Genomic DNA, 20722 nt, shown 5'->3' on the forward strand with positions numbered 1-20722 from the left:
TGCATTTATATCAAGGATGTTTCTCAGGATTTTGATCTATAAGGTGTGATTCATTTATGATTTTTTTCTGGGGGCCCAAAGTTAAACTTAACACAGCTATTTTATATATTCAGAGTTTGTTAGTGTTTAGATAAGCCTGATTTTTGGTTAATACTTTTACTTTATTTTTCTCTACTGTAAGTTTTAAATTTCTTTTTGTACTATACTCACTATGTTAATCATGAAATCATGATTTTTGTAAGGGACACAATTAGCTTAAACTAAACATCATACCAGAAGAAGATGTAGGATAATAGGTTTATACACTTGGAGTAGAGAAGGTCTTTTTGAACAGGACAAAACACACACACACACACACAAAGGCCAGAGATAAATACTTTTTGACTGTATCAACATTTAAAACTTCTATGTTGGCCTGGCGCAGTGGCTCACGCCTGTAATCCTAGCACTCTGGGAGGCCGAGGTGGGAGGATCGCTCAAGGTTAGTAGTTCGAGGCCAGCCTGAGCAAGAGCGAGGTCCCCATCTCTACTAAAAGTAGAAAGAAATTTATGGACAACTAAAAATATATACAGAAAAAATTAGCTGGGCATGGTGGCGCATGCCTGTAGTCCCAGCTACTCGAGAGGCTGAGGCAAGAGGATCACTTGAGCCTAGGAGTTTGAGGTTGCTGTGAGCTAGGGTGATGCCACAGCACTCTAGCCCAGGTAACAGAGTGAGACTCTGTCTAAAAAAAAAAAAAAAACAAGAAAGAAAAACTTCTACATAATGAAAGATACCACAAACAAATGAAAGGAAAAACCATAAGGTAGATGTATATATTTGTGACATATATAGAATTGGAAAAATCTACAAATCAAGAATAAAAAAGATAATCAGAGAGAAAAATTGGCAAAAGATACTACTAGGTTATTCACAGAAAAAGAAATATAGATAAACATGAAAATGTGCTTAAGTTCATTTATAATCAAGAAAACTAAGGACAACAGAGAGGAGCTATTTTATGGTTATTAAATTGGCAAAATTACAAAGTCTTACTTAGACCAAGGTTAGTGAAAACAAGTATTCATATGGCTGGTAGGGGTGTTAATTGGAATAACCACTTTGTAAAGCAATTGTCTCTATCTAGTAAATATGAATATATGTGCATGGTATGAAATACCATTTCCATTTTGAGCTATCTACCTTAGAAAAACTCTTACACATATCCACAGGGAAACATGTACAACAAACAATGTTCAACACAGCCCAGTTATAGTGAAAACATGGAAACAACCTAAATATTTATCAGTAGGGAAATATTTATCAGTAGGGAAATATTTATCAGTAGGGAAATATTTACCATTGGGAAATATCAAAAGGGTAAGTTGGTTCCATATTATTTTATAAAAGATCTCTGAATATTGCTGAGTGAAAAAAACAAGATGCAGAAAAGTATATGTCATTTACTTAGAAACAACTTAAAACTTAAAAACAAAACAAGATCACAAACTGTATTTCTCTATTTTTGAAAGTAGGCACCTCAGACTGATAACAATTATTAATCTATGGGAAGTGGGATTGGTCTTTAGCTTTTTCTGTATCATTTGAACCTTTAAAAATAATTACATGTGTAATTAGAAGTAAGCATTTTTTAAAATTTAAAGGTCATACCAATACTTTGTCTAATTTACCAATGTAAGCTTCTTTTTTAGTGTTACCAGTGAAAAGTCAGCAATTTCTACATAATACAGTGCAAGATGGGACACATTTTAGGTGTTTGGATTTTTCTTGTTTTGCTTTCATGTTTGGTTTTGAGAGGTAGTGGAGTATAATGGAAAGGCATGGGCTTTGGAGTCAAGTCTAAATTTAAATCCTAGCTCAGGCATTTACTTAGACTTTGGGCAGGTTCTTTAACCTATCTGAGCTACCTACTTCATTGGGTTGTATAAGAATTACATGTGGCCGGGCACGGTGGCTCACGCCTGTAATCCTAGCACTCTGGGAGGCCGAGGCGGGTGGATCGCTCGAGGTCAGGAGTTCGAGACCAGCCTGACCAAGAGTGAGACCTCGTCTCTACCAAAAATAGAAAGAAATGATTTGGACAGCTAAAAGTCTATATAGAAAAAATTAGCCGGGCATGGTGGCGCATGCCTGTAGTCCCAGCTACTCAGGAGGCTGAGGCAGGAGGATCGCGTAAGCCCAGGAGTTTGAGGTTGCTGTGAGCTAGGCTGACGCCACGGCACTCACTCTAGCCCGGGCAACACAGCGAGACTCTGTCTCAAAAAAAAAAAAAAAAAAAGAATTACATGTACTTGTTTTCCTCATTTCCCCATCCCCTTTGGTTAAGGGAAATTGGTCTAGTGTGGTCAAAGATCAAAGATTGTCTTGTATGGATGATAAAATGTTTCACCAGAACACACTGTATCCTTGGACCAGGACATACCAGTAAAGATGGAGGATGTAAATAATTAATTTTAGAGGTCTATTAACTTTTTAAACCATTAAGCTATCTATTTGTGCCTCACAAGATCAAATACTAGATTATGTTAGTGACTTATAAATGAAATTGAACTTGAAACTTCTAAACAGTTTACATGACAGGCTTACTTTTCTTATCTTAGAGAATAGTTTTAATTTAGTATAATAAACATTTATTTGTGCCATCCAGCATCTGAATCTCAAGAGGCCTCAAAGACCAAAATATGTCTCAAAAGGATTCTCGCAAGGGAGGGGAAAAAGTCAGGTTTAAAGTTGGGTATATGTATACACTCTGCTTTTTACTCACACTGCCATTGCCCTTGTGTATATCCATTAATGGCACATATAATAATTCATATGAATATTTTTCCAGTGAGACTTATTTATTCTAGTATTGGGACTCTGTATTAAATAATAATTAAAAATAAGAATCGTCTCACTAATGTTGAGGTGGAAATTCTACTCCCCTCAAGCAAAAATTTCCAAATGGGACCTCTTATTGTTTAATTGTGAAATAAACAGCTAACACTCTGATGGTATTTATGCTTGGGAAGAGAGAAAAAGAAATAGTTTCGGACTTTCCCCGTATAAATTAGGGCCTCCTGAGTAATTAGCAGTTAATAAGTGAATGCATCCCACAAGTTTAAAGGCCATAGCTGAAATGGGTATATGATTATGTAGATTATTATAGGTTAGGGTTTTTTATAGCCCAAGAATCCTTGAAGATAATCTGTAAACATTGTTGGTTGGATGAGCAGAACTTTAAAATAAGTGAGTAGGGGGCTAATATTTATTGAGCACTTTCTATGTGCCAGGCTAAGTTTATACATAGATTATTTCATTTAATCCTCACTATAATCTTCAGTGGTATGTTATTGCCCCAATTTTACAGAAAAGAGCAGAGAGATTAGGTAACTTGCATGAAGTCACGCAGTAAGTGCCAGAGCTAGAAGTCAAATTTAGGTCGGCCTGGATCAAAAGCCCATGTTCTTAACCATTGAAGTAAATTGCCATGCTCTTTCACTCTACAGAGTCAGTATGTAGCTTGTTAATCATTAATATGTTACCTTTTGTATATATTGACTGTTTTCTAAAGAAGTAGTTTAGGCTGGATGTGGTGGTGCACACCTGTAGTCCCAGTTACTCAATAGGCTGAGGCAAGAGGATCATTTGAGCCCAGGAGTTTGAGGCTGCAGTGAGCTGTGATCCTGCCACTGTACTCCAGCCTGGGTGACAGAGTGAGACCCTGTCTCAAAAAAAAAAAAAAAAAAAAAAAGTTTATTATCAGACATGTCATTCTTAGTATCATACCCATTTTATAGCAAGAGTGACAGTGGTATATAGAGATTAAATGATCAGCGTAGAGTGAATCAATAGATCCAAGAAGTTTCTCATCCACAATTACCTTTACTTGCTAGGTTCATACAAGAGTCATTATCGTGTTTACTTACACTTCCTTAGATTTTTCAATACAGTATAATGAAGTTATATTAATATAAATACTTAGACAAGGATGCTATCTGAGCAAGACATGGATGATTGGGCATTAGTGTGGATTTTAGGACAATAGAGCCTTATTGGTACATGTTAGAAAACTTAATCCTGATCTTGTTGTGGAAGTCACAGCAAAGCCAAAGATGAAAAGCCAGTCAGTCTTAAATGTTTTTCCTTTTCCAAGAGGGCAGCTAAGATGCCCAGATATCTTTGCCCTCCAGGGATGCAGGTGTGCTGTTTTATTCTTTAATTATTCACATAAATTAAAGCCTATTCCTTTGCATTTAAAAACTAATATAAAACAACACTCTCCATGTTTTATTGCCAGGCAAGAGCTTTGAAATTCTGTCTCATTGAAGTTTGGTAAACTGTAAGGATTTTCCAGGGTTGGGTGGTACACTTAACCACAGAGGGAACATTGGACTGATAAAAGCTGCAAGTGAAGGAAACCACTGAGGAGCTGCAATTAAGAGAGCTTCACACTTGGCGGTTGGTGTGAAATTCTCAGCAGGAAGGAACTTTTCCCTACCTCTGCTGGCTCTTCTTATGCTCCTTCCGCTCACCCACACACAAAAAGAGCATCAGGGCTGTCTGTCTGTTTCCACTTTGTGAACCAGGAATGGGTGGGGTGGTTCTTTGTAGGAAACTTTTGAAATCTGGGGACAAGTTCTAACTTCACACAAATGCTGACTGGTATGCAGGTGGAGACAGGACAGACACACACATACATAAACATACATACACACACATTCACATGGACCACATCTCTCAGGTGATTTTACTGTCTACATACATTCTTGCCTTTGTGCTCTTTGTAAAACAAAGATAATTTTTACTTCCATAACTGATTATATAGTGTTAATGTTGAGGTAGTATGTTAAGAGCATGGATTTTTGATATCAGACAAACCTCAGTTCAAATCTTGGTTTGTCTTCCTAATAGCTATGTAATCTTGAACAAATTACCTAAATTTTTTATAAGTCTCAGTTCTCCCATTTATAAAATAGAAGTATAAGAATAATTATCATAGGATTGTTGTGAGGACTGCATAAAATAACTCATGTGAAACAATTAACCAGTACTATATCTGGCATATTGTTGTTTAATAAGTTGCATGAGTGCTCATAAATGGTAGCTATTATTATTTATAATATTTAAATATCTGATTGACAGATAAAAGTTAAATATGTATGGTCCTATGGTTTTCTTTCTTTTCTTTTTGTATTTTTGGTGCAAAGTCTATTTTCCAGAAAATTCATCCTTTTTTTTCCTAGGAGGACAAAAGTACTTTGATTCTAACTGCTCTGAAAACATTTCCCCCATAAAGGGCTTTCACATTAACTTTTAGTCCCTGGAGCTAGGGAGGAGAAGCAGCAGGATTTGCTTCTAAGTAGAGCTCTTTCATTTCTATCATCAAAGAGAAAAAAATCCTGTACTAGCCTTAGGTAGAGCTAAGTTATAAAAGACCATACAGCCCAAGGAAGGAGTCTTTTTGTAAGATGAGGATAAGCTGGTAGAAGAAAGGAAGGAGAATATAGAAGTGAAAATATAGCTGATTTTAATGTTAGTCTGGCTACTTTTTCCTCTCAATTTAATATATACTTAATTAAAATGATTGTATTTTGAAAACAACTTATGCTAGAAGGTGGCATGTAGCTTCACTCTCAGTTTTGGCCATTTCTTAAATAAACAATTTTCCAGTTGGAACCACTGATTTTATTTTTACATCTTTTTTGGGGTGTGGGAGGGTGAAGGTTTGCAGTGGTTGGTAGGTGTTAGCTTTGGGAAGCACTCATTTAGATAGAACAAGTTACAAAATGTAAATATGTCTTTCATCTGGACTTTAGGCTGATAGTGGTGAAACCTCAGGTCACATGGTCACTATTGTCAAATGAAGACTTGCTTGAATTCAGATCAGTAGATAAACTTATTTGTTTCATGAGCTTCACTAGACTAGGAGGACTTCAGGAATAGTTTTTTGAAGCACCCATTTTTATAAATTTTAGTGAATTCCTCCATATTTTCCAGAAGAATCAAACTGTGAAAGAGGCAAATGTTTACCTTGGCAGCAACTTCATGGCATTGGTTTTGGGAGGATATTCATCATTTTTGGATTTTTTGTTCTCACTGCTCCAGAAGAAAGTATTTTTCTGAATTTTTGGATGGTAAATGGGAACGCTGAATTAGAAACTTCTAGGTAAAGTGTGTCAGGATACCATTATTATACCTAAAGACAAAATTCAGGGAAGAGGGAGAAGCATTTGTTGAGTACCTGCTATATAAGAAGGTCGGGCTTATGTTGTTTACTGCAGTAAACTCCCAATAACCCTTTGAGATAGGCTTTTAAGAAAATGTATTATCAAGTATGTGTTATACTATGTGCCAGGCACTGTGGTGTTTTACCTGATTACTGTATTTAATTCTTATAACCCCATAATATAGATACTATTATTATCCATATTTTACGATGAGGAAGTAGGCTTAGAGAGTAGGTCACTCAACTAGGAGGTGGTAGGACTGAGAATGGAGCTCAAGTCTCTCTAAGTCCAAACCCCAAGTTCTTAACCAGTGATCGTTAAACATCAGAGTACCTAAGAAGCACTAAGGGTAGTTGTTAAAAATCACTGGGCTCCAGTTAGAAATTTAAGATCACTAAGTCTGGGATAGTGCAGAACTACAAATCTGCATTTTAACAGGGCATCCCAGGTAAATCAGATCAGGGAGTTGGTTGACCATACTTTGAGAAACAGTGTTAAATTGTATTGCTTTCCAGACTGGATAAAGAAGAAAACCGGTGCAGATTAGTAACTATCCAAGATTAAGCTACCAAAGACAGAGTCATAATTCAAACCCAGATCTAACACTCACACTTTTTATAACAAGCCTATGGTTAATTCACACATTTCCCAGTCACAGGAAATGCAGAAAACATGATGTCTAATAAATGGAGCCACACAGATTTCATGGGTTTGTTATTTACCAAGGTTAATAATTTGTATATAGATCAGTACTGAAATTTTCGTGGTCCTTAAACTTTTCTAGTGACTTTTTGTAAAATTAAAGAATTACGTTTTCCTTACAATCAGATCATTCATGCTTCAGGCATGGAATTACCAACCCTCTAGGGTAAGTTTCTGAGACATGCAGAACTGAAAGAGGATGGAAGGAGGTGGAAAGAAAAGAACTTCAGGTGTATCTGCTAAATGGTGCTAAAGCTCCTCTTCAACCCACCCTTGCCACTGAAATGAAGAATGAAGGGTTGTCGCTAATCCTACTGGCCAGCCACATGGCAGTAGGCCATGTTCTACATCATCTTCCATTCTACCCTTTGAAACCATAGCTCGGATAGGGCCAGCAAGTTTGCTTTGCCTATTCTAGTCCACTTGGTAGGGCAGAGCCAACACCTTGATTGACTTCCATGGCCTCCTAATGGGATTGGGAGAACTTTTTTTTTTTTAACCTCTCTCACTTTCTCTTTCTCTCTTGCTCTTTGTTTGCAGCTCAGCGACATGTCCTCACATACATGGAGGATGCAGTGTGCCAGCTGCTAGAGAACAGGGAGGATATTAGCCAATATGGCATTGCCAGGTTCTTCACAGAATAGTAAGTACATGAATGCTTTACTAATAGCGGGAACCCAGAAGAGGCACTTGGAAGCAGACAGAGTCCATGAAGAATAGAGCAGGACAATGCTGATTATGTAGTTACAGTGAATGCTTATACTTGGTAGGTTGGTTGAGGGCTGCCTAAATATGTTTTGGAGCATGCCTTTGGTACAGCTAGTTTTGTCCACTGATATGTCTCATGACTGGTCATGTTTATAGTAGCTTAACTTGTTTGATCTATCAGATCTGTTTCTTTAGGTACTTCTTAAAAATTTTAACTTTCTCATTTATTCAGAATATTCATTCTGATTTCCTTTAGGTGGTGGTCTTTTAGCCTGTGTTTTTAATGGCTGGCTTTCCTCGTGGAATTGTTTAGGATGATGTTCCTTTGCAGTTTTCTTTCTATAGGATGTAGTATCAATCACTTAATGATTTAAGAGTATTTCTAGAGGGTGGATATCTTTCATAGATTATATTTTTGAAGGGTCATGCTTCTTTGTAAAGTATGCTTTGGGAGTGTAAAAGTCAAAATAATTACTACTTTCGGAATATCACAGAACTGTGTTAGGCTGAAAGAGAGAATCACTTTAAAATACCTTAATCTTCATGAAGGGATGTGCTAAAGAAATACAAAGCATATTCTTATTACTAATATGCCATCACATATAATCACTTGTATTCTCCTTCCTTTTTTTTCTGGTTTATTGGGAACATTCTAAGAAAAGAAGAGTAACCTCTTACTGGCTTCCCTTTAAATGAATTATGAACTCAAGTCCATCTTCCTTGAACATAGATTTTTTTTTCCTTTCTATTCTCCAGAGGCTCCTCGGAGATCAGACAGCTATTCTAATCCCTAAACTTGGGTTTCTGTTAGGGGAATACTTGACTCTCCCTGCCTCTTTTGCTGAGCTAGAGTTCTTATAAATAAAATCTAGATTTTTTTATTGACTGGCATTGTAAGTTCCTTGGAAAAACAAGTTTTCTGAGAGGAGAGCTGGTCTTTTCTCCCAGTCTTCTAAAGGAAGACGAAGTAGAAAAAGGGGCCAGGTATAGTGGCTCATGCCTGTAGTGCCAGCACTTTGGGAGGCTGAGGCAGGAGGATTGATTGAGCCCAGGAGTTTGAGACCAGCCTGGGCAACATAGCAAGATCCTGTCTCTACAAAAAAAATTTGAAATAAAAAGATTAGGCAGGTGTGGTGGTGTGTGCCCATAGTCTCAGCTACTTGGGGGACTGATGTGGAAGGACCACTTGGGCCCAGAGGTTTGACGCTGCAGTGCGCTATGATTGCACCACTGCACCTAACCCAGGTGACAGAGCAATACCCTGTCTCTAAAAAAAAAAAGAAAGAAAAAGAAATCTTACTTGTTCTCATGGTGTGGGCTGAAGCAAATGAGGTAGGCAGGGAATAAAGACTGAGATTGAAAAGGCTTGCTTGCTTTTATAGAACTGACAAGCCTAGGAATCAAGTTTCTAGGCCATTTAATCTGTACCAGCACTCTTGAGCCTTCTTGCTAAATGCAATATGACTCAGATGGGGGTAATGCTTCTCTTTGGCTTTTTTAATTAATAATTTATCCCCACCAATCTCATTTTTAAGTCCTTTCTCTGTTATACTGGTTCCTTGAGAGAGGCATTATTCCTTCTTCATCTTTGTATTCTCAGCACTTGACATCACACTTTACATGTAATAGGTGTTAGGTAAATATTTGTTGAATCTAGTTATTGCATACTATCTACTCTTATTCTTGATCTTGTTATAATAAGGACTATTTTCTTATTTTAGCCTCTCTTTGTCGTTGATTCTTTTTGGTAAAGCTCTATATTCTGTCATTTAAGAAGCTATATACCAAGTATCTAGCACTCCAAAAGTGAAACCCAGTGGTCTATGTAACCAACACTAAACTCCAGTGAACCAGTAAGTAAGGCTTATAACTGTTTCAGAATGCTGTTGATTGTAGGTAGCTTTTTTTTAAATTTCAAAATATTAAGAGGGTACAAAGGTTTTAGGTTACATGGATTATTTTTGTAATGCTTGAGTCCTGGCTATAGGTGTACCCATCACCCAAATAGTGTTTATAGTACCCATTAGGTTGGCTTAGTCCCCTCCCCTCAGCCCCCCTCCCCACTGGTTGCTTTCCACTGAGTTTTACTTCCCACTTGTGTGCTCATTGGTTAGTTCCAATTTAACAGTGAGTACATGTGGTGTTTGTTTTTCCATTCTTGCTATATTTCACTTAAGAGAATGGTCTCCAGTTCCATCAAGATTTTTGTGAAAGGTATTAATTCATCTTTTTTATGGCTGAGTAGTACTCTTGTAGGAAGCTTTTATCTATCAATACACTGTTGAAAGTAAATCTTAAGATTTTCCACAGTGCTGATAGAAATCTCATTCCTTGCCAAGTGAGCTATTTCTTGTCCCCAGGAAACTAAAAATTCCGTAATGTATGTGAGTTGCACATACCTGACACTTCTATAACTATAAGACACCAGGTTGGTCTGAGATACATTATTTCAAGAAGTGAAAAAGTAAACCAGCATCAAAGCTCCACAAACTTTTTGGATTTTTTGGTAAAAAGACTTGAAAGGTATGAATATATGATAGAATGGGAAGTAGTATAAGTAGTATTTGTTAGGCAAGGAGCCCTGAATGATAGAAGCTCCCGATTTTACTTTGTGAATTTGATTTATCTAGTGAAAATCCCTCTCTTTCAGGCCTCAGTTTTGTATTGATTTGTAGGAGAAGCATAATGAAGTGAAAAGAACACTACCCTAGGAGGAAGAAGAGCTCCTTATAAGTCTTCATTCCATAACGTTGGGCAAATTTCTGAAATCTGGGCCTCAGTTGCCTCGTCTATGAAATGGGTTTAATAAAGCCTTATGTGCTAACAATAACATAATAATTATATATTACAAAAGGCAGTTTTTATTAAACTCATACTTTTTCTCAGCCACTACAGTTCTTTGAGGCAAGTACTATTATTATTATATTATCATCATCTCTATTTTATAGATGAGGAAATTAAGACTCAGAAAGGTTAAAATAGCTTCTTCAAGTTCACAAGCTAGTAAGTGACAGAGTCAGGAGTCAAGCCTCCTGCAGTATTACAAAGGCTACTGTTTTCTACTGCCTCCAAGTCGCTTAAATGCCTAATGTTGCTGAAAGACTAACCAGGTGATATTTTAAGGTCTCTTCTAGATATAATTTCTACACTTCTTGAATTCTCCCTTATGAACTATACTCCATAAGTTTATAACATAGCCATCTCTGGTCAACTTAGTTCATTGCCATTTAAATGTTTAGTATTGGCCTTTTTGGGGATACAATTGGAGTTGGCTCTAAATAGCAGGAAGCATGATTTTTAAAAATATGTTAACTCTGCACTTCCATCTCAAGTTCAGACCTTGAGATTTTCACACATTTAATGATGGGTGATTTACCTTTAAACAATGATAAAAATACTCTTTGAAATTGTTTTCAGAAGGCTTCTCTGCTGATTTTCTTCTCTGAGTCTGCTTGCCCTCCTACCTGTGCTGTTACCCCTGGTTGTTGGTGTTTTCAAACAAATCCATGATTGTTTCAGCAAATCTGGATAAACTGTAAAACCCAAATGGCTGAGCTATACTGTGTGTATATCTGCAAGACTGTGAGCTTTGTAGATCATATTTCTCTGGACACTCATGAAAGAAGGATACTAAATCCTAGGGGATTTTCTTTTATGTTATATGTAACCTCTACCTCTGAATTTTGTCCTTCAACCAGTGGAAGTTAAAATAAATTAATATTTAGAGGTGCTACTCTAAGAATAGACCAAGTGTCAGCACTAGGTCAGGACTGCTAAAGAAGTACATCCAAGAAAAGGAGGCTAGTGTAGCTGTAACTTAGAAACCACAGCAGAGTGTGACCAGATTCTTGTGGCAAAGATAAAATGAGAAATGTGGCTTTTTAAGACATTGGAAAATAATGATGACAGAAAACAGGCTGAAATCTGAGAATTCCTATCAGAATTGGGAACCATTCTTCACAGGCTAAATTGATAGTTACTACACTGTGGCATCGGGGAGCTTGACCTCCCCATACTAATATAGGAAAGAATAATACTCTGTGGTCTTGGTTGGTAGGCCCAGGAGGGCTCTTTCTTATGATCAAGTGTCTTGTTTTTGTTTTTTTAAATGATGATTTTAGTTTCTTGGTGAAGTTTTGATGATGACTGTTTTGGTTGCAAGAAAAAAAGTACACAGATTACCTTTATTGATGGAGGTTTATTTTAAGGATACATGAGAACATAGGGCAGCATTCATTCATTTTTGAGCACCTACTCTGTACCTATATGTACTGGGCAATGGGAATATAACAGTGAACAAGACAAATAAGGTACCTAACCTCATGGACTTAGTGTTTTAATGAGAGAGATAGTCAATAAACAAGCAAATTGATGATGATGAGAATAGCTAATAGGTACTAAATAATTACCATGTGCTAGGCACTGTTCTAAACATATAATATGTATTATCTCATTTAATCCTCACAATACTATGAGGTATAGGGTATTAGCATTATCCTCATTTTACTCATTAGGAAATTCAGGCACATAAAAGTAACATTCTCAAGGGTATACAGATGGTAACTGTAATAAGATAAATAATAAGAAAATAACCAAGGAAATGTAATATATAGGATGGCCAGAAAAGACCTCTTGGAGGAGATGACATTTGAGGGCTCATCCCATCAGAGAGCCAATAACTTAGTTCAGAGGGTGACTCACCTGCTCTTTGTCCACCTTGGTTACCTAAGCTTCCTGTGTCCAAAAAAGATAATTTGATTGCTTTTATTTGCTGCTCCTCAGAATGGAGTACCCTTAATAGACAGTGTTCCTAGGACTAGTTCATAAGTAGTTGGTCCCCCTTATGTCCTCATGTTTAATAAGTGAAAGTAATAAAATAGTCATAAAATTATTTGTCTTCTATATAGTATAAATATGGAGATAGAAATCTTCATCAGTTTTTAGAAAAGGAACATTAATAATTTTATTCTGATACATAATGATCATCAGACTTCAGTTGGGAAGTTGCATAACTTTTTTGTATACTCTTATAGTAAAAGGTATCTGCATCAAATTTCTTTTTTATTGTTTTGATTAGAATAAATCTATTGAATGTGAACTTTATTAATTCATTCTCAGAGGGAAAAAAGTAGATTCCAGTAGTGCATATTCCTAAATCACTTACACTCTAATGTAAATAATCCATGATTATAAAATATATATTGTATCTTCTTTTTTAAACAGGTATTCTAAGCCCTCTGAAAAAATAACCCACCTCTTTCCTACATAATCTAGAACAATCAGGGCATAAACTTTTAGTTCTGAAGTTGCAAGAGTTTTTAGGATTATTCACTATTTAGCATTTAAGTTATGTTGTTTCGGGTTCTTCTTGTGTTCATGGTAATGGAGGAACAGAGAGTTGGGGAAACAAGAAACACATCAGAGCAAACCAAAACTTCACTAATTTCCAGGTTCTGAATGAGAGAAGAACTTGAGACTCTCTGGGCCATTTGTGCTGCATGTTTTTTCCCTACTTGTTGTTGTTAAATTGAGCCAAAATACGATTTGGTGAAGTAATGGTGACTAATCCTATTATAGGCTTCTTCAAAAGGGGTAACACTTCTCCCTGCACCACTACCACCCTGCCTTTTTTCCATAGTTCAGTTCTTAGCTGGACTTGACACATTGTAACAGAAAATTACCCATTTCTCATTGTCAGCATCTGGATTCTCACAGACTCAGATAATTGCCAGGAATAGATTTTGCCTTCAGTTAAAACAATCCTATCCTTACTGTTACTGGCCTAGGCACTTCTGTTAAGCCATCATTTGTGAAATCTATAGAGGATTTTGGGTTCTTTTCTGTATACTACAGCAAAAGGACTCTGGGGAGCCATAGTGGTGAGTTAAGAGTCACCAAAATCTATTTTGAAACTTAAAAATCCAGGGTCATTGAGTATACAAGAAGCTGCCTATTTTTGTAGAATCCATCTCTCTTCTTTAGTCCCTTCTTCATGTTGTGGTTACAGGAAACCATCCAGCAGCACTTGACCTGGTAACTGAGGAAGCGATTTCACAGCCCACTGGTCCCCTGACTCATTTAGAAGTCAGAGTCAAAGGTTACAGAAGTAATAATTGGGCCCAGATTCTCCTTGTCAGGAAAGACCTTGCTTCCCTACCCCCTCCCTTCTACAAGTTAAGAGAAACTTAGCTTGTGAAACCATTCACTAAGAGGAAATGAAGGAACTCCATCCTTGGCTGAAATATTCTCAAGACCCAGTGATATTATTTCTGTTTTCATGAAGAGCTGCTTTTGCAGCTAGTTAGTATAAAACAGGTATTTTTCTTCATGCTGAAATATCTCCTCTTAGAGAAATAACTTGATTTATTTTAATTTATAAATAATACAAAGGATCTTTGGTTGGTCTGACCCCTGATATTCCTTCTCATACCACCACTCTGATAATTCCCTGAGTACTTCTCTGGAAATCAAGGAGACACGCACAAATCTGAATTAACATGTCATTTGTGCTATTAGTAAAGTAAAATAGGTCATCAGAAGTTAAGAAACTTTCCTTTATGAACAACAAAACAATTTAAATTTTTCAGAGCTTTTAATTTCTTACATAATTTGCTCATAACTCTAGAAGATCTGTGGTGCTAGTGGCACAGGCCTGGCACAAGAGCAGGAAAGAATGACACAATCTGGCACCTTTAACCAGAAGGTCTTTAATGAACTGGCATGGGGGTGGAGGGGATAGAGGGGAAGGAAGAAGGACACTTAGCATTTTGGCAGTCACACAAAGGCTCTTCTTCCCTGAGAAAAGTGAAATGAAAGTCAAAAGAAGCTTCCCTCTACTGTTATGATTTGCTGAAATGTTTTGTCTGTCTCTTAGTTTCCAGCCCCATGGCAGGTACATTTTTACAGTCAATGGCTTCCCAAAAAACAAATTGTTTCTCAGGATCCTTCAAGAGGAATCATATTCCACCAAAGTCCTGTCTGAGGCCATAACTGTGATTCCTTTCTTCAGCTATCAGATGCAGTGCTGACCAGCACAACAGAAACTGTCTTATCAGAAAATGACTTGAACATGTACATTTGTTTTAGGACATGTTGGTTCCAGGATTGCTGAGTTCTGGGGCTGCACCAGAGAGATGAGAGAAGTTTGGGAAAAGAACTGTTTCCTGGGTGGCCATAGAAGCAGATGTGAATTTATTCCTTTGTCATTAAATAACATCAGCAACAAATGTCTTCATTAATGTCCTTCTGTTATAATTGTCCAGGTCTAGATTATTGCTAGGGATGACAATACCTATCTTATAGGGTTATGCAAATCAAATGAAATGACATGCATAAAATGTCTGGCTGCATATAATTCATTTTCATTATGTGGCATTCCCCTTAAGCTCCAATTATCTGGGATTTTTATTTATTTCTCTTACTTTGTGGATCTGTTGGCTCTCTTCATGGTCTTCCTCTTCTTTCTCTTTAAATGGCATCAGGGTTGAAGGTCTTGAGGACTTTTTAGTCTCCCTTGTTTACTATAACGCTTCTGGCTTATCCTGTATTATGTATATAATTTTGGAGATTAAAACATTTGATGATTTCCTGCATGCCTATTAGCCATTTAGTGTTAGCCACTTCACTCATCATTGAATTCATTCAAGAATAGCCTAAGAAAGTTTTTCTATCTTTTTTTTGTTCACATACACCGTTTTCTTACTTCCTGCCTGTACCGTTTCTTCTGGCTACCAAGATTTAAAAACTCAAGGTGTAATGGGAGACCTGAGTCAGTCAAGACTATCCAACTTGTATTGTTCCTACTGTTAGCTCTAGGGGTACGGCGATGTGCTCAGGGTAATGAAAAGCAGACATTTTCTACTGAGGTCATTGCTCCCCACACTGGCAGCCTGCTCCAGGAAGCTGTTTATCTGTGCTTGCTGAGCCAAGCTCCAGCCTCTGAACAGTTGGAATGTATTGAGAAACCACAGAGCCCAAAGAGAGAATGTTACACAGGCAGTTCCAGGCAGGGAGAGTATATTTACACCACACAAGCTACAGTTTACATGTGTGGAGATAATTGTTCATGTGCACACTCTCATACTTTACCTTCTATGCAATCCTATATGCCCTCTGAAGGGGGTTTAACCAAGAGAACTGTACTGCCATGTCCAAATTACCCTGAAAATCCACTAATTTGCCATAAGAGAAAAGAGCTAACTATAGAAAATCTGATGTAAAAACCACCTTTATGAGATAGTATTTTTCTGAGTCAAATTTGATGTTTAGGATCTTAAACCATATAGGCCTGGTTGCTAAAGCATCCAAAAACACTGTTTCTTGCAAGATTTTTCCAGCTCAGTGTTTTTCTTCATTTACCAAAACATTAAATATTGCTATAGAGCTTCAAATGTGCTCTTTATCAACAGGAGTATAGGATGTGGTCATTTTCTTGTAAGGAAATGTAATCTGGTTGACACAATAATGCTTATTGATTAACAAACATTTATAGAGCAATACAAGACTTTATATAATGGTATTAAGTTATGTGGGCTAGTATGCTCAGAATTGAGGGTACGGAGAAATAATAGCTATTAGTGAAGTAAGAGTAATTAAATTAGGCATCATAGAGGAGTTTGTCTTGATTTGGAAAGGTAAGTATTTATATAATTTGGATAAGCAAAAAAGAAAGGAGACATTTTATGAGACATGAAAGCACTGTAGCATATTAGTTAAGAACATAGACTTTGGAGTCAGATCTGTGTTTGAGGGCCTGCCACATTCTGGTATTTGATCTTGGGCAGGTTGCTTAACTCATGTATAAAATAGGAAGACTGACTCATATATAAAATGTGAAATTCCATGTTATATAATCATTAGAAGGATTACATGAGATAATGAATGTAAAGTGTTTGGTATTCCACCTAAGACATAGTAAGTGTTGACTAAATGGTAGCTGCTGTTACTGTTGATGTTCATTCATTCATTCAACAAATATTTACTTGGTGCCTATGCCTTAATCCATGTTCTAGATATTAGGGATAGAGCAGTGAAAAAAACAGATAAGAAATCCCAACCCCGATGGAGCTTCCATTCTGAAATTGTCTTTATTTCATCTTTATTAAATGTGTGTGTAATAATTTTGGACTTACAAAAAAGTTGCAAAAATAATATAGAGGTCCCATATCCCTTTCATCCAACTTCCACTAATGTTAACATTTTCTGTAACTATAGTTACAGAAAATTAACCATAGTATAATTGTCAAAATCAGGAACTTAATATTAATTCAAAACTATTAACTAATCTATAGGTCTTATTTAAATTTCACCTTCATTTTTGAAGGGCAATTTTTTCTGATATAAATTCTAGGTTCACAGTTATTTTCCCGTCCATTGTCTTCTGGTTTCTGCTGATTCAATTGAGAAGAAAGCTCTCAGTCTTATTCTTGATCCTTTAATAATAATCTGTCCTTTATCTCTGGCTGCTTTCTGGATATTTCTCCTTAGTCTGGTTTTTCATAGTTTTACTATAATGTGCCTAGGTTTGCTTTTCTTTATATTTAAACTATTTGGTATTCTTGGTGCTTCTTGAGCCTGTAGCTTGATGTTTATCAGTTTGGAAAAATTCTCGATTATTAGGCCTTCAAATTTACTTCTGTTCTACTCTCTCTCTTTACTCCTATTGGGATTGCAATTATTAGACCTTTTCATGGTATCCTCTGTCTCTTATGCACTTTTCTGCATTTTTCATCATTTTGTCTTTTATGCTTTATTCTGCATATGTTCTTCTGATCTATTTTCCAGCTCATTAATTCTCTGTTCATTTGTGTCTAATTTGCTGTGAAACCCATCTGCTAAGTTCCTAATTCTAATCATTATATTTTTTAATTCAAGAATTTTCACTAAGTTTTTGTTTGTTTCTTTGCTAAATCATGTCTTTCATTTGCTTGAATATAGTAAAGCATGGCTATTACAAAGTCCATAATTTATTATCTGGATTCCCTGTGGGTCTGTTTCTGTTATCTGTTCTCTCTCTTTGTTTTTTACTTCATTGTCTTATGTTGTGTTATACTTCTTTTTTTCCCTCTACTTGAGTGCTATACATTGTATATGAAAAATTGCAGAAATAATGTGAGAGCTAGAATGATGTTATCATTCTTCAGAGAGGATTTATATTTGCTTCTGGAAGATGGCCTGGGCACTAGCAATCCTGGATTACCTCAATCCCATTAGTGATTGAAATTATTTGAAGTATCAGGGAGGGCTGATTTTCAGGAGTAGCTCTTCAGGGTGCCAAAAGAACCTTAAGGGTTTACCAGAGTCCCATTCCTCTACCTGGGTGGGTCCTGAACTCCAATTTTTTTTTTTTTAATCCCTAAGCCTTGAGTCACTTGAAAATTTAAGAACTTAACATTAATTCAAAATTATTAACTTCTTAGACTATCAGTTCCACCTTCCAGAACTGGCAGAGGCCTCTGGAACTACCGGTGGGTATAATAATACCTTATTTTTGAAGTGGTGATGAGTATAAATAGTATTGTGAAATATCTGGTACAACTGTAATGTGATATGAAAATATCCAAGATTTCTAATAATATTATTGACACAGTCACAGGTACTGCTAATTCTACTACGTTTATATTCATAAGAGAAGGAAATGTTAAATTTCAGTTAGAGGTTAGTAGTAAAAATAAAGATGTAAAAAATTTTTCCCATCCAAGTTTTTGGATCTCTTTAATTTAATCCACGGACCTTGCTATTTAGAACTCCTGCACATGGGGAAAAGTGGCACCAAATGATTGGTTTACCTTTCTGAGTTTTATTCTCTTATAACTTGGCCTTGTCATTCTTCATTTACCTTGGTGGCTCTCTGATGACTTCAGACATATGCCTTTAATAATTTATCTAGTTTTCCTTAGTCAGTAGGGTTAGTCTGAATTACCTAGTTTACTTTTATTGGAAGAGAAAATCTTTTAGAACGTTCAGTCCATTGGAATATAATTATATTAGCAGAAGTAGAAAATATACTCTGCAAGGGACCATGAGTCTAACTTGACTCATGGAGGACTAATACAAGTTAAACAACAAACAGAAAATATATAATTAGGATTGGACCAGTTTGTAGAGGGGTCAATTATGTTGAAATAAGAAGAAAGGCAAAGTAAAAGACAGTACCTTGTAAACTCTAAAAAACTCACTGCCTGGCATTTTCCTTGTAATTTTTAACATTCAGTGACTGTTTGTTAAGCACCCACTGTATGCCAGTTACTGCGCCAGATGTGGTAGTCAAGGAATTCACTGTTATGTGAAAATTATAGAGACACAAATACAATTAAAATAGAGCATTAGAAGTCATGGACTAGTGAATAAACTTTGATAGAAGAAGTGATTATTTGTACAGAGTCAGAAAAGGAGTCACACAGTAGTGACATTCAACTTAGGCCTAGAAGAATATGTAGATGATTATCAGAGAAGGGAGAATGGAACTCCAGGAAGAGATGATTGCATGGGAAAAGAGTGGAAATGAAAAAGCAGATCCTAAGTTTGATGTGACATGAACATAAAAAGGAAAGTGGAGATCATGGCAAGAAATGAAATTCCTCAGAAGAGCAAGACCCCTTTTCTTTAAAGAATCTCACTTTATACAAATTCTGCAGCCATAAAGGTTCTTGGCTAAAGCAGCAGAAACTGACTCTGGCCATCTTAAGCAAAAAGAGACTTTAGTGGAAAGATGTGTCAGTTGCAGTAACAGCTTGTGGATCAGATGGTTGTTGTGAGACCTTGCCTAGTTTCCTGGTGCTCAGCTTCCAAAGTTCCCTTGATTCGTGTCTGTTTTCCAAGTCTGGTCTTTCAGCTACCTGTGGATTTTATGAGCCATTAATACCCTTCCAGTAAAACCCCTTTTTGCTTAAGATAGCCAGATTTGGTTTCTGTTGCTTGTAACCAAGAACCCTGACTGTTACTATTATTAATTTTTTTGGTACATTCATAAGTCATTTAGAAGTATGTTAGTTACTACCATAAGAAACTGAATTCTCATAAACTTTATGTGGTAGTAACTTTTACTTTGTAGGGAAAAAGGAAGAGGGGTGATTGAAGTGTTATTCACAAGTAATATTTAGATTTTGTTTGCTGCTTAACACTATCCCTGTAAATTTTCTTTCTCTCTCAAGTTTCAGTGAGATTCCTAGGAAAATCTTGGAAATTGTCAACAGAGAAGATATATTACCAGATATTAGAAGTTTCCTTGAAAGGGCATCTAATCAATTTCCCTGGATGAGATTCTGCCTATTCAATAGTTGTTTAAGTGCTGCTAAAATTCATCCCAAATACTTCCTAATATATTATTTGAAATATTTGAGACAAAGGAATAATGAACATATTAGAACTAATTTTTGAACTTTGGGAGAAGTGGAGTTGAAGCCTATTTGAGGAATTCAAAACATTTATCAGCCACAATTTTTCCAAAAATAGACATTTGTATCAGTCTGTCAAACTTTTTGTCAAAAAACCTGTGAATGATCCATTGAAAATATGTTTCTTATTACATTTTTCTTCTGAATCTGAGAAATATGCCAGATGGTAGAAATTACAGAGAAGTCTCTGACATTGATAGATTGAAAGATGAATGGAGAAAAGAGAAGAATTTGTATACACAGAGCAGTAGATAGGAATTTAGAGGTATTGAATTCTTACTTGCCCATGTTGAATTTTGAAAAGAGACTAGGTAGGGTAGATGACAATAGAGATTGTTCTCCTTTCAGCACCCCCTGTAATTTAACACAACCACAGAAGGCCATGAATTTTTAGATATGGGCACGACTTCAAAGATATACTTCTACTATTGAGCTTCTCGAGAATGATATGAAGAACAAACTGAGTACAGAGTTTCTCAGATGCAAAAACACTTAAATGTAGACTATTATTCATCCTTATCTCACTTCATTTTTTTCTCTGAGAACTGTGGATTTGCTTGTCTTATGTGACTTTTTAAGAATCTAACTGCATTTTGCATTCAACTTATTTCTTCTCCATTATTAATACCCTAATTAGCAGGTTTTCTAACCCATTTTCTTTTCTGCATTATCCTCATAGGTTTCTAAATTTCTCATATCGCAACATG

General features: G+C 36.2%; 1 protein-coding gene across 1 annotated transcript in view; it reads left to right on the forward strand.

Moving 5' to 3' along the window:
* C7H11orf49 (chromosome 7 C11orf49 homolog) overlaps positions 1 to 20722 on the forward strand; it is a 167117-nt gene that overhangs the window by 33969 nt on the left and 112426 nt on the right. The window contains exon 2 of the mRNA XM_045557971.1: positions 7453 to 7555. Within this exon, the coding sequence (XP_045413927.1) occupies positions 7453 to 7555 (103 nt within the window). The remainder of the gene's footprint in view (positions 1 to 7452; positions 7556 to 20722) is intronic.

This window comes from Lemur catta, chromosome 7 (assembly GCF_020740605.2).
Source record: "Lemur catta isolate mLemCat1 chromosome 7, mLemCat1.pri, whole genome shotgun sequence".
NCBI classification, from domain to species: Eukaryota; Metazoa; Chordata; class Mammalia; order Primates; family Lemuridae; genus Lemur; species Lemur catta.